Source organism: Gasterosteus aculeatus, chromosome 2 (genome assembly GCF_964276395.1).
Source record: "Gasterosteus aculeatus chromosome 2, fGasAcu3.hap1.1, whole genome shotgun sequence".
NCBI lineage: Eukaryota > Metazoa > Chordata > Actinopteri > Perciformes > Gasterosteidae > Gasterosteus > Gasterosteus aculeatus.
In genome coordinates, this window is record NC_135689.1 from 2,837,625 (window position 1) to 2,851,117 (window position 13,493).

The 13,493-nt window shown below is 40.6% G+C and overlaps 1 protein-coding gene and 1 long non-coding RNA gene across 3 annotated transcripts; one reads left to right on the top strand and one right to left on the bottom strand.

Moving 5' to 3' along the window:
- The first annotated feature begins 5,384 nt into the window (after positions 1-5,384).
- Positions 5,385-7,729, top strand: LOC120829628 (uncharacterized). Of its 2 annotated transcripts, none has more exons than XR_013451168.1 (7): positions 5,385-5,648; positions 6,059-6,178; positions 6,288-6,303; positions 6,405-6,493; positions 6,646-6,696; positions 6,965-7,033; positions 7,154-7,729. It is a non-coding gene; the product is annotated as an uncharacterized LOC120829628 (long non-coding RNA). The 2 variants fall into 2 exon arrangements; XR_005713692.2 differs by having other exon boundaries at positions 6,965-7,024.
- Positions 7,730-9,601: 1,872 nt separating this feature from the next.
- Positions 9,602-12,335, bottom strand: LOC120829381 (cytosolic sulfotransferase 3). Its single transcript, XM_040193419.2, has 8 exons — positions 12,011-12,335; positions 11,532-11,664; positions 11,311-11,433; positions 11,113-11,213; positions 10,754-10,880; positions 10,558-10,655; positions 10,302-10,476; positions 9,602-10,231 (listed from the first exon to the last, which is right to left on the bottom strand). Exons 1-8 carry the CDS (start codon positions 12,029-12,031, stop codon positions 10,119-10,121), a joined length of 891 nt encoding a protein of 296 aa, XP_040049353.2. The 5' UTR covers positions 12,032-12,335; the 3' UTR covers positions 9,602-10,118.
- Positions 12,336-13,493: the final 1,158 nt, after the last annotated feature.

A 13,493-nucleotide genomic window follows, 5' to 3' on the forward strand; every position in this document is an offset into this window, starting at 1 on the left:
TTATATTCATTTAAAGGTTTTTATATCTAAAGTATTTACACATCTTATTACAGAGTGAAGACATTTTTACAGTGACTTCTTGATGAGTTTAACTCAATATTTATTTTAACCAACAATTCAACAATCTTAGACGTGTTGGATAATACAGAGAAATGATACTGGTTTACTTTCCTCTTCATGACCATTGACATCCACCATTGACTTTAAACCAGGAGGAGCTGTAGAGTTATCTGCTCACTTTGTACCTTTTAGACCAGATGTGGGCAAACGTTTAGGCTCAGGGGCCACATTGACGTTATAGTTTGACAGACGGGTCGGGCAGCACCAGATGCAAACATATCAACCATAAACATAAAAGGCTTTACAGTGTTGATACTCACATTGACTTTTAATGGGAACAGTGCAGTCGATCATCCTTCTTTGCCGCTGCATCAAAGTCTGCTGTTAGTTTTTTTGTCAATTCTCAGAACAGATGTGAGGTGTTCATCACTCACTGTGACCTGTGAGGTGCTTTGTTGGTGTTCATCACTAAAAGTCTGTTCACACACGTAGAGACAAACAACAGCAGCATCTTCTGTGCCGTCTGCTGCATGTTTGGAAACTGGGCTTCATTTCAATCCGGAGAGACTTGTTGAAATTTGAACAATGCTTTATTATAACAGGTATAATATGATATTGCAAGTTGTTTGGGGCTTGGACTCCATCCTGCCGCAGAATAGACCCGGGGCCGGGATCTCGAGCCGAGACGAGGCATATCCCCCCCCTTGGGAGTCCAGACACTGGTGGTGGTGGTGGTGGTAGAGCCCGAGTTGCATAACTCTCCTGCTATGCCAGGTTCTGCTGTAGATTGGAGGTGTCCGGGGTGGTGGCGGGTCACCTTTGGAGCAGCTGAAATGACAACTGACAGCACAAGAGAGGAGAACAGTTAACGTTTAACTGCCCCAATGCGATTGGTTTACGGTAACGACACCCACGTCTGACACTACTAGACCCCGCCCCTATTCATTTGGCCGTGCGCCCCCAGGGAGATAGGAGGCCACCAGGGAATGGCACAGCCTGTCCAGTCTTCCTGACTGAATTTTCGCCTAAGCTTCATTTAATGAAACATAAAACTCACTCAGTGACATGTTGATTTAAAAAACATGTTTAATGAAGTGCTGATAAAATATAATGTGGTGATAATTAATAAATGTCAACTAGTGTGAGAGAAAGTTACACTGATGCTGTTTAATTAGCTGATCTTTGTTTAAAAGGATAAATTATTAGATAATATTGATTAATTCATATAATACAAAAGAAAGTTAAGACAAACCATCCCATATTTTATCCCTATTGACAAATTATGAGTCAATTAGTTGATTAATTATTTATAACTGAAATGGATCAAACACATCAGCAGAGTGTGGCGCCTCCTTCAGGTGAAATGTTCTCATTACTCAGTGAACCTTTTATTATTTATTACAGGGAGACTGACTTTGACATCTTCTTCTGTCTGCAACTTTATGTTAAATTATAATTATGTAGGAATCATAAATCACTGATATCTTGTATCATTGTTCATTTAAAGAAACTGATTTAGTAAAGTAAAGAAGTAACTGTTCCACAGACAGAGATGTGATCCTTTAACTCCTACGTCCTCCTTGTATGAAGGAGAATCAGTGACTCTTCACTGTCGACATGGAGACCAGAGAAAGGAGAAGAATGCTGACTTCTACAAAGACAAAACACTTGTTGAGATGGACACAAACCATCAACACACACATGAAATCACCATTTATCTGATGTCTGATGGGAGCTCTTACAAGTGCAGATTTAAGGACAAAGAATCTGAAATAGAATATTTGAAATGTGAGATTAGTTACTGTGTTTAAAGACATTGTACCCAAACACCTGTTTAACACATGAAGACAGATAAAAAGATGGAGGACATCAGCAGTGACAGTAATCCACCAAGGACTCATCATAACACGTCTTTATTCTGTCAAACCTCTTTCCAACAGATGTCCCTCAGCCTGTCCTCACAGTGTCTCCATCATGGACGAGTCCTGGAGACTCAGTGACTCTGACCTGCAGTGTTGAACCTCCGTCTGCAGGATGGAGGTTCTTCTGGTATAAGGCTGTTCCAGACATGTCAGACTACTACACCTACTACACCTATGAGCTTCTAGCTGGTGGCACCACTGGGACTAAACAGGATTCCTACATTCTTCATGGACAGACACACACAGCAGGATATGTGTGCAGAGCTGGAAGAGGAGATCCTGTGTCTTACACTCAGTATAGTGATGAGAAGTTTGTCTGGTCTGGAGGTGAGTTTGTTCAGACTTTTATATTCTTGCACAAGGGAATAAATGTCTTTTGTGTGTTGACATTGTTTGTCCTGTGTGTGTCTCCTAATGATGTGTCTTCAGGTGTGAATCCAGCAGCGTCTCTCACAGTGAGTCCTCACAGACTGCAGCACTTCAGCACAGAGTCACTGTCACTGATCTGTGAGGGAAACTCTACTGAGTGGAGAGTGATGAAGGTTGATGAATATGGTGACGTGTCAACATGTTCTGACTGGGGAGAAATGACTGGATCCACATGCAACACGGACACTACAGCGAGTAGTGGAGTGTACTGGTGTGAGTCTGTAACACAGTCCAGCAATGCAGCCAACATCACTATACACAGTGAGTTTATATTCATTTAAAGGTTTTATATCTAAAGTATTTACACATCTAATTACAGAGTGCTGACATTTTTAAGGAGACTTCATGATGAGTTTAACTCAATATTTATTTTAACCAACAATTCAACAATCTAAGTTTTTTGCAGTATATTTTCTCTGTATTATCCAACACGTCTTTGTGGTTTACTTTCCTCTTCATGACCATTGACGTTCACCATTGACTTTAAACCAGGAGGAGCTGTAGAGTTATCTGCTCACTTTGTACCTTTTAGACCAGATGTGGGCAAACGTTTAGGCTCAGGGGCCACATTGACGTTATAGTTTGACAGACGGGTCGGGCAGCACCAGATGCAAACATATCAACCATAAACATAAAAGGCTTTACAGTGTTGATACTCACATTGACTTTTAATGGGAACAGTGCAGTCGATCATCCTTCTTTGCCGCTGCATCAAAGTCAGCTGTTAGTTTTGTTGTCAATTCTCAGAACAGATGTGAGGTGTTCATCACTCACTGTGACCTGTGAGGTGCTTTGTTGGTGTTCATCACTAAAAGTCTGTTCACACACGTAGAGACAAACAACAGCAGCATCTTCTGTGCCGTCTGCTGCATGTTTGGAAACTTGGCTTCATTTAATGAAACATAAAACTCACTCACTGACGTGTTGATTTAATATACATGTTTAATGAAGTGCTGATCTAATATAATGTAGTGATAATTAATAAATGTTAACTAGTGTGAGAGAAAGTTACACTGATGCTGTTTAATTAGCTGATCTTTGTTTAAAAGGATAAATTATTAGATAATATTGATTCATTCATATAAAACAAAAGAAAGTTAAGACAAACCATCCCATATTTTATCCCTATTGACAAATTATGAGTCAATTAGTTGATTAATTATTGATAACACAAATGGATCAAACACATCAGCAGAGTGTGGCGCCTCCTTCAGGTGAAATGTTCTCATTACTCAGTGAACCTTTTATTATTTATTACAGGGAGACTGACTTTGACATCTTCTTCTGTCTGCAACTTTATGTTAAATTATAATTATGTAGGAAACATAAATCCCTGATATCTTGTATCATTGTTCATTTAATAAAACTGATTTAGTAAAGTAAAGAAGTAACTGTTACACAGACAGAGACGTGATCCTTTAACTCCTGCGTCCTCCTTGTATGAAGGAGAATCAGTGACTCTTCACTGTCGACATGGAGACCAGAGAAAGGAGAAGAATGCCGACTTCTACAAAGACAAAACACTTATTGAGATGGACACAAACCATCAACACACACATGAAATCACCATTTCTCTGATGTCTGATGGGAGCTCTTACAAGTGCAGATTGAAGGACAAAGAATCTGAAATAGAATATTTGAAATGTGAGATTAGTTACTGTGTTTAAAGACATTGTACCCAAACACCGGTTTAACACATGAAGACAGATAAAAAGATGGAGGACATCAGCAGTGACAGTAATCCACCAAGGACTCATCATAACACGTCTTTATTCTGTCAAACCTCTTTCCAACAGATGTCCCTCTTCCTGTCCTCACAGTGTCTCCATCATGGACGAGTCCTGGAGACTCAGTGACTCTGACCTGCAGTGTTGGACCTCCGTCTGCAGGATGGAGGTTCTTCTGGTATAAGGCTGTTCCAGACATGTCATCCTACTACACCTACTACACCTATGAGCTTCTAGCTGGTGGCACCACTGGGACTGAACAGGATTCCTTCATTCTTCATGGACAGACACACACAGCAGGATATATGTGCAGAGCTGGAAGAGGAGATCCTGTGTCTTACACTCAGTATAGTGATGTGAAGTTTGTCTGGTCTGGAGGTGAGTTTGTTCAGACTTTTATATTCTTGCACAAGGGAATAAATGTCCTTTTTGCGTTGACATTGTTTGTCCTGTGTGTGTCTCCTAATGATGTGTCTTCAGGTGTGAATCCAGCAGCGTCTCTCACAGTGAGTCCTCACAGACTGCAGCACTTCAGCACAGAGTCACTGTCACTGATCTGTGAGGGAAACTCTACTGAGTGGAGAGTGATGAGGGCTGATGAAGATGGTGACGTGTCATCATGTTCTTACTGGGGAGAAATGACTGGATCCACATGCAACACCGACGCTAGAGCGAGTAGTGGAGTGTACTGGTGTGAGTCTGAAACACAGTTCAGCAATGCAGCCAACATCACTATACACAGTGAGTTTATATTCATTTAAAGGTTTTTATATCTAAAGTATTTACACATCTAATTACAGAGTGCTGACATTTTTAAGGTGACTTCATGATGAGTTTAACTCAACATTTATTTTAACCAACAATTCAACAATCTAAGTTTGTTGCAGTATTATTTCTCTGTATTATCCAACACACCTTTCTGGTTTACTTTCCTCTTTATGACCATTGACATCCACCATTGACTTTAAACCAGGAGGAGCTGTAGAGTTATCTGCTCACTTTGTACCTTTTAGACCATTCTGTAGCTCACTGCCACTAAGTGGACATTTGTCTCCCGACATATAGAGCATTAATTAAAGATGTAACTGTGATCATGTACGTCACCAAAGGGCCGTCTCTTCCATCCATGAAATGCAGCTATTCGCTCAGCTACTGTGTGAATGTGAATAACAAATGTAAACTGTAAATGTCTTCTCCTCATTGTTCATCAGCTTGTTTGACTTCCTGTCCTCTGGTCTCTTTACAGGTGGTGATGTCATCTTGGTGAGTTCTGTCCATCCTGTGACTGAGGGACATTCCGTCACTCTTGGCTGCAAGTTGAGGACAGAAAACCTTCTTTATAATGTGGATTTCTATAAAAATGACAAACTCATCCCAAATCCTGTCAGAGGGGAGCTGCTTATCTCTGCAGTTACTAAGTCAGATGAAGGCTTTTATAAATGTACAGGAAGGAAATCACCTCAAGGTTTGGAGACTTTGACCTCAGCAGAGAGCTGGTTGTCAGTGAAATGTGAGTACGAGTTTTGTAACATGTGTTACAGTCTGAGTGAGAAAAGGTGTCACTGAATTAGAAGTTATCTTAAGATAAACTATTTGTTTGTGTGAGACAATATAGTTTTAAAGATGTTCATGTTCAGTAAAAACACATAATATTAGAGATGTAACATGACCAGCAGTGAAAGGTGAATGTTGTGTGATCAAGGCTTCATGTTTGTGTATTTGAGTGTGTGTGTGTTGTAGTACTTGTTTAGCACTACGACACATTAGTACCTGTGTTTTTACTAGTTTTACTTTGTTTTAAGTATGTTTTTCTGGCTCTGTGACACTCTGAGATCTGTTGATGAAGAGTGTGTTATAAATAAACTGTATTATTATTGTTACTTGTGTATCTCTTCATGGTTGGTGTGTACTTGTGTGTAGATCCTGAAGAAGCAGCATCAAGCTCTGTGTTTCTCGTGCCGTTGGTTGTTGGTCTGGTTTCTGGAGTTTTACTGATTATTCTCCTGCTGCTGTTTCTGCGTCGCTACAGAAAGTCAGAAGGTGAGATCTTTTCCTTCTGATATCAGACTGATTTCACTGAAATAAGTCAAAGTCACAGATAGTATTACACACACTAATTAATGATCAATGTGAAACCTTTTTCTTGCAGCTTCCAGCCTCAGCAGGTTGGTACAAGCCTCTCTTCTCTCACTCTGAACATGGCAGCAGGACTTTACATGTTCCTCATTAAATCCTCTGTATTTACTTCATGTTTTGGACCCACGAGGTCTCAGAGGACCAATCAGAGTCCAGCTACAGACCACATGATCAACCAGGGTGAAACTAAAGACGGACATTACGCTTCTCTTCTTCCTGGTCAGCTTTAATCCTGATTTATTTAATAATGTCTTCTTAACTTTAATGCTAACATTTCCATCTCTGGTTATCTGTTTGAGAAGATTCTATAATTGATACAAAGTGGTTCAAATGATTGATACGACCTCGTCTTTATCCTCACTGCTCTGCAGGTGATTCTTGTCTCTATGAAGCAATCGGAGGCTCTGAAGAACCTGAACATGGTGCAGTAAATCCTGTGTGTTCATCACACAGCTGTTAAAATACTAGAATCAGATGATCAAGTGACTGGTTGACCGTCCTTTAAATTAAAGACAAAGTGTATCGATGATGTCACAGATTCTGTGTTTGAGCTTAAAGACATTGATGGTTAATGTGAATACTTCTATAAGGGAACAAGCTGCAGCAGTTGAGATGCTTTTGTAGGCCAGCAGAGCTTTAATAAAGGAGAATAAAGTGTCTCTTCATGCATTCATCTGATCCTTCTAACAGGGACGAATGATGAACCAGAGGAGAGCGTTTATGAAAATGTGAGGATGGAAACAGCTGCAGGTACTTCAAGTACAACACACCATGTAGTACAATCTGAGTGTACTTGTGTATTACTACCAGCAGTCAGCAAAGGTCAAACACAACACTTACACCTGTTACTCTTCAATAACCTTTAATCTCTTTTATCAGATGGATAAAAACATCTGCATGGACAGAACCAGGCGAACGGATGACGACATGAAAAACCACATCTTTGTCTTTCTGAGTAATTATTGTGTCAACTTCTTCTTTCCTGATATGAGACAGTATTTTGCAGTTAACCCACGGAATGATCATTTAACGGAAATACATCATATGTCTTTAAAATAGTAGATTATTACATATATACTTATTCAAATGTTGGTTTTTAGTGTTTACTGTACATACAATTTAATCTCCTCAGTCACTTTGTTTATTGAAGCTTTTTTGAATGGAGGCTTGTTTGAAAAGCAGAAAAAAGCAGTTTGACGTCTTTGAGCTTCAGTACGTTTGTGATATTAATCAATATAAAGTAATCGTTTCTTTTATTTCTGATTTTAAAAAAGCTTTTAGCATTTATTACACATTTATTAGTTATTGAACAACATATTTCTCCAACACTTAAGTTTATCTTTGTCTTTTTAAGAGTTTTAACAGGTGCTGTTTGTATTTCATCTTCACCTGTTTGTGTTTAATACATTTTGTAATGTTTTATCTTTTTATGCATCAATAAACTTGCAGCTCTAAGCAGTGTTTCCTACAGTCATTTCTTTAGATAAATAAATATTAGAGATTACAGGGAACGTATGTCCACATGCTCCTCCTGCATCATATTAGTAAGATTCATCTAAAGAAATTAAAATGTCTCTGTGAAATAGGTAAAGTATCACAGTTAAATGTCTTAAAGCTGCATCAGTGATTCTCTCCCCTGTTCAGTGCTCCCTGTGATGTGCATTCATGCAGCCTGATTCCTCATCCTCTCTCTCTGCATCTCATACTCACAACAACTCAGAACTACGTGCTCACTGACTCCTCCTCTGCACGTCCGTCACTCAACGCCGTCTGCTGTTTCCCTGTCATGTTCACTGGGTTGTTTTACTACTTTTAATTCGAAAAGGTAAAACTGTCCGTTTGAGGTATGGAATTCATGTAAGAATGGCCATAAAAAAACAAAAAAGAAAAGGCCTCTTTTCTCAGTAGAGATTTCACAGCTTTGCTACCATCACAAGATGAAGTCACACAATATCTCTTAATGTCTCCAGTCTCTATTTTTTTTTTTAAATTAAAAACATTTTTGCTTTGTAATGAGGAAGACGTTTCTTAAGTGTCCTCTAGCATATATTTCACTCCATGTGTTGATGTGCTGGAATATTAAGCTACTTTACATATAAATGTGAAACTGGACAATAGAAAGCGAAATGCTGATTGGTTGCGAAACACCGTCTGCTTTGGTTTGTGTGGAGACAAATGTTTCTTCTCTTCCTCACGTTGTCATTTCCCAGACGCTCTAATTCTGAAACGTTGTGTGCAACAAGTATTCAATGTTCAGGATTTTCATCATTGTTTATTACAGCCTATGCGGTTGTTGGAGGACCAGCCGCTGCTGGAGGCTACAAGGATGCAGCCTAGACGGACTTTGAGACACAGCTACAGTCGCCCTTAAGACGCCATTAAGCCACGATACCTTTGACACGGGCGCCCTCTGCTGGGGGAGTTTGAAGGAAGGAAAGTCACAGAGAGTCGGGCAACTCCACCAGAGCAGCGGTTCCCAAATGTCTTGGGACACGCCCCCTTCTACATCCTTCTCCACCCTTCTACATGCTGACTGTGTTCAGGCACCCTCAGTCCCTCACAGTAACAAATAGAAAAAGAAACCAATGAGAGAACAGTTTGCTGATGCGTGGTGTATGTTTACAATACTTCAGTGTCAAATGTAGCAGTGTGAACACAAACAGAACAAACTGCAACATTGTATCGTATTAATCCAGAATCGAACAAATCGTTCTGAATCCTCAGTTCAGATCCATTCTGTCAGGGCTGCCAAATGTACTCAAGCAAATTCACCCAATCTGTAAGAGAAAATCCAACATTTGGACTGGCAAAGCCAGTAATGGTTAGTGGTCTGTGTAGTATTCATTTGATATTCTTGCATTTGAGGGAAGAGATTATTTTGTTTAATTAAAGCTGCACACTCAGAAGTCAGTTTGATGCGTCACACATGAAATGCAGAATAACCTGAGATCAGGACCAGGTTCATAAGCTCAACCCCCTCATTGGGTTCAAGACACAGAGATTTGTTCATCATCGCCATCATGGTCGAGTTGTACGACACAAAGTCAGACTTGAGACCTTGAGAAAAAGAAACTTTTTCCTGCTACAAATGATCTCTTTCTGGTTCTGGTTGAATCAAATGCTGAAATTTAAACAGCATTATCTGTGCAGGCTCCTTCGTTTTGGATTAGAGAGAATTCCACCGCTTACTTCTGACTCCACCTCGCAGTGAATTCAACTTGAAATGGACCTGAAAGAATTCCTGCTTCATTAGCAGCAACAGTGCAGATAAATCAAATCAAAGTCAAAACACTGAATGTCAACACATGTGTGAATAATGAGAAACTACACAATGAAATTGTTTTATTGCAAAAATAAAGATAAAACCTTCGTAATTTTTATCTCTAATTTAAATAGAGGCTATAAATGTAAATAGTGACGTAATGCAGCTTCTCCTTAATTTGAAGCGCATTTTCATATGAAAGTTACATGCATTCAGTCTTTTGTTCTTAAACGTCTTTGCAGGATACAACTTTATTCAGGTTTAGGCAACACAACGACTTAGTTGAGATCATGAAATTCCTAGTTGGAGTTGGACAATAAAACTAGAACTGAAGAAAGAGGCTTTTTTGTTTCTTATGGAGAAAAAAAGACGTCACCTTTGCAGTCTTTATACTTCCATGTTTATGATTAAGTGAATATCGAGCAACACATTTCTGTGGGATAAGTACATGTATGTGGGGCTATACGAGTACATGAGGGTCACAATATGTGGTTCTCATTCTTCATTCCGATGTAAACAGCATGAAGAGACACACTTCAGACCCATCTCCACATCTCCACATCTTCCCCTCGGCGTCCTGGATCAGATGTCGCAGCGGAACTGAAGAGTGACGTCTGTCATCTTCTTCTTGTAGTCTTCATCAAACTGGAGACTCTGGGCCTCGGTGAAGTGGTTCTTCCAGTCACCGACTTTCCCTGCAAATACTCTGGTGTTTTAGCTCAAAGTGGAGGGTTGTTGTCACACACATTTATTCATTCGAGTTACCTTTTCTCATGAAAGGAGAGATTTTAAAGTCCATCACAACCACGTTGGAGTAATTGACCATGTCGTTCTTTTTCATGTTATCAAAATGCGCTCCATCGGCAATTCTCTGCTTCTCCTCGTCCGAACGGGACAAACCCAGAAAGCAGCAGAGCTTCTCTATTTCCCGTCCGGTATCCTGGAAACACAGTGGGATGTTGTTGTTGTTGGCGTTATCACCGGCTCGGGGAGACGAGCCCCACGGTCACAACTACATCACCTCCACCAGATCCTCGTAGAAAACGTAATGGAGCTTCGGGTAAGTCTGCTTCTTCTTCCACCAGCCGTTCACGTGGTCGTACCAGGACCCGAACACCACTGAGGCCCCCGGAACCAAAACACCAAAGCACCTCAGGAGTCGCTCAAGGGGGAAATCTGTGCAGCTCACCGGCCGTTTCGTCGTGCTTCACACTTACATTTCCCCTCCATGAACCGGTGGACGTAGCCGCTCCAGTCTCCGGGCTCCGGCTGCATCATGTTCATGCGATCGAAGTGGAAATAAGACACCGCGTTGTCTTTGGCATTGCGGGCCACGTAGATGATCTACAAGAGAAGGAGACAGTTAAGTGATTTCCCAGCTCGGTGTCTCCAGCTGGTCGTCATTACATGAATCGCTGCCGCTTTTGTTTGGACGGTTATTTCATTCCCTGGAGTTTCCCCATTTCCTGTTTGGCAAACAGGCCGCGAGCGTCCGGTGAGGAAACAATCCTCATGTGCTACTTTGTTCGTCTGTTTCAGCAGCTTTCATTTCATTTCAACAACAGAAACTACTGACCCTGCAGTTTTGCTCCCAGAAGGACTTTGGCACAAACTGCACAGGAAGGTGAGTTTTAATGATTCGAGGAGAGGTGGGGAGGTTGTCCGCGTCGTCTTTTCCTGCAGGAAGAGTGGAGGAAGGTGGAGAGAGCAAAGCATTGGACCGGGACGGTTCTTCAACAGTTCGACACAGCTTGCAGCGAGGCGCCTGAAATACCTGAACCAAAATCTGGGATCGTGAGCTCCAAGAAAGGCACTCTTTTAAATATCGGGACAGATGTCTGGCGCTCTGTCTGGCCGAAGTACAAGAGGTCGAGGATGTAGGACACCCATGTGGTTCCTAAAAGACAGAGAGGACAATCAATTGATCCCAAGCCCTCACCTCTATGCACACACTGTATGATCTACAAAGCGTCTCAACCGGTTTTTAATGTATACCAGCTTTGGGGTATGTTGCAACGAGAATATCATCCGGCCGGGCCTGGAAGTTCTGAATGTTCTCCCAGTTGTCTGTGAAGAAGTGTATCATCGAGACTCCCTGGAAATCAAAGATTTCTGGTCGAGGCGCTACCTGAAAAAAAACAAACCATGAATTCACCCGGAGCGTAATGCAACTGCATCTAAAGGATCGCGTGGAAAAGAATTGAAACATGGTCCCCGGGCGGAGGCAGACAGTGAATTCAGGTTTCAGAGGAAGCTTGTGGGGATCTGCTTTGTGTCTGCATGGTCCTACGTGTGTTTTCTTTATGCCTTCTAAGAATACCGCAAGTCGTCACATGAAACGAGAGAAAAGGAAACCGGTCGCCCTGTGAACTCCGTAGTGTAAATACAGGACGCACTGTCATGTAAAACTCAATCCCCTTTTCTCTTTCTTGCCTCTTTGACCGTTTAACTCTTTTATCAACAGAGACACTGACCTGGTCCGGACCAGAGGACATGCTGGCGGCTGCTGGCTCCTCTGCTGTAGACTTTTCTCTTTTCCTGCTTCAGCTGTTTACCAGAGAAGCAAACACACGTCCTTCCTTCCTCTCTGTTCTCGTTGCGTAACACTTGGACCTATTTAATAGGAGGCTCGATCTTTGGGCCGATACGGGACGCCCGCCCTGCCCTCCCCCCCCTGCATTCCATGTTCCGGATTCCCTGTTCTCACAGAACGATGCCCGAACACGAAACCGCAGTTCAACAAAAACCTGCTTGTGGTGGGAATGTCTTACACACCTGACTGTGACTCTCAAGAAGCTCAGATTCTTGTTGTCTCTAACGCGTAGTTCAGTGTGAGTCTTGTCGACATAAGTAATCTTGGCGCTTTTGAGATGGACTTTCAGTGAACTGGAGGAGGTAAAAAAAACAACCTGACAGGAGTGGAGGGGGGCAATGTACAACTGCGAATGTATTGCAAGCTGTTAGTGAAAAAATGTATTATGCGGCTGTTTCCTCGACAGCGGTGTGAAACCATTGAAGAGGACATTTATTAAATGACAGCATTGCCATTGAGGAGATGTGAGAGAACACTTTGTTTACACCTAAACAAATACACTTTACAAAAAAAAAGAGCGTTTCTGGGATACTGACCTTATCCTGAATTGATTGTATTATTTAAACGTATAGTTTATCACAGGAACACCGTGTCTCGGTTGAAGGGGTCACTGACATTCTGTCACTCACACTGGACCCTATTTGATTTTTCGAAATTTGAAAATAAGGTGAAACGTAATCTATCAAAGAATCCATGTTATGAGAATATGTTGACTTACTCTGGAGATTGAGTGATATACTGGCCAATAAATCAATAGGCATGTTTAACCTTTAGTTAATAAGTAACAAGAAACTACAGGACAAACAGACCAAATATATGTTTGAAGTAATTTATGAAGGTAATGGTTAATTATATATAAATATATATATATATATATATATATTTCTTAACAATTAAAAATGTGTTTACCAGTATTGAAATAATAAGTCCTGATCTGGTCTGGTGACCTTTTTTGTGAGCAGGCAACCGAAAGGTCTTCAAAAGGCAAGAAGGTGGACCTTGATTAGAGATTGTTAAGTCGTGTTCAAGAAAAAATAAACTCCTCACTATCAAATGAGTATAAATACAATCAGGAAATGTTTTGGCTTTTTAAGTTTAAGGTTATTTTAAAACGTTTTTTTTAATCAAATTCAATTTCAACTTTTGTTTTCTTTCTTTCTTTAAAAATATGGTGTTTTCGTTTATGCCAAACTAGAGTTTGACTTTTTTTCCCCTCTGATATGAATATTGTCAGGAAATACTACCGATTAATATGTTAAGTGGGGCAACCTGGTAAAATATTAAAAGTGAATGCTATACATTTAGGTTGAAATAAAAAAAGATAACTTATTATGCTCTGAATAGAATGAATTAATTTGTATTCT

Bases quoted from the DNA above. Each gene is read 5' to 3' on its own strand.
- LOC120829381 (XM_040193419.2), bottom strand. From the start codon at position 12,031: ATGTCCTCTGGTCCGGACCAG. The intron at 11,665-12,010 runs GTCAGTGTCTCT...GTTTTTTTTCAG, and splicing joins TGTCCTCTGGTCCGGACCAG to GTAGCGCCTCGACCAGAAAT. The intron at 10,477-10,557 runs GTGATGTAGTTG...CTGTGTTTCCAG, and splicing joins TCTACGAGGATCTGGTGGAG to GATACCGGACGGGAAATAGA.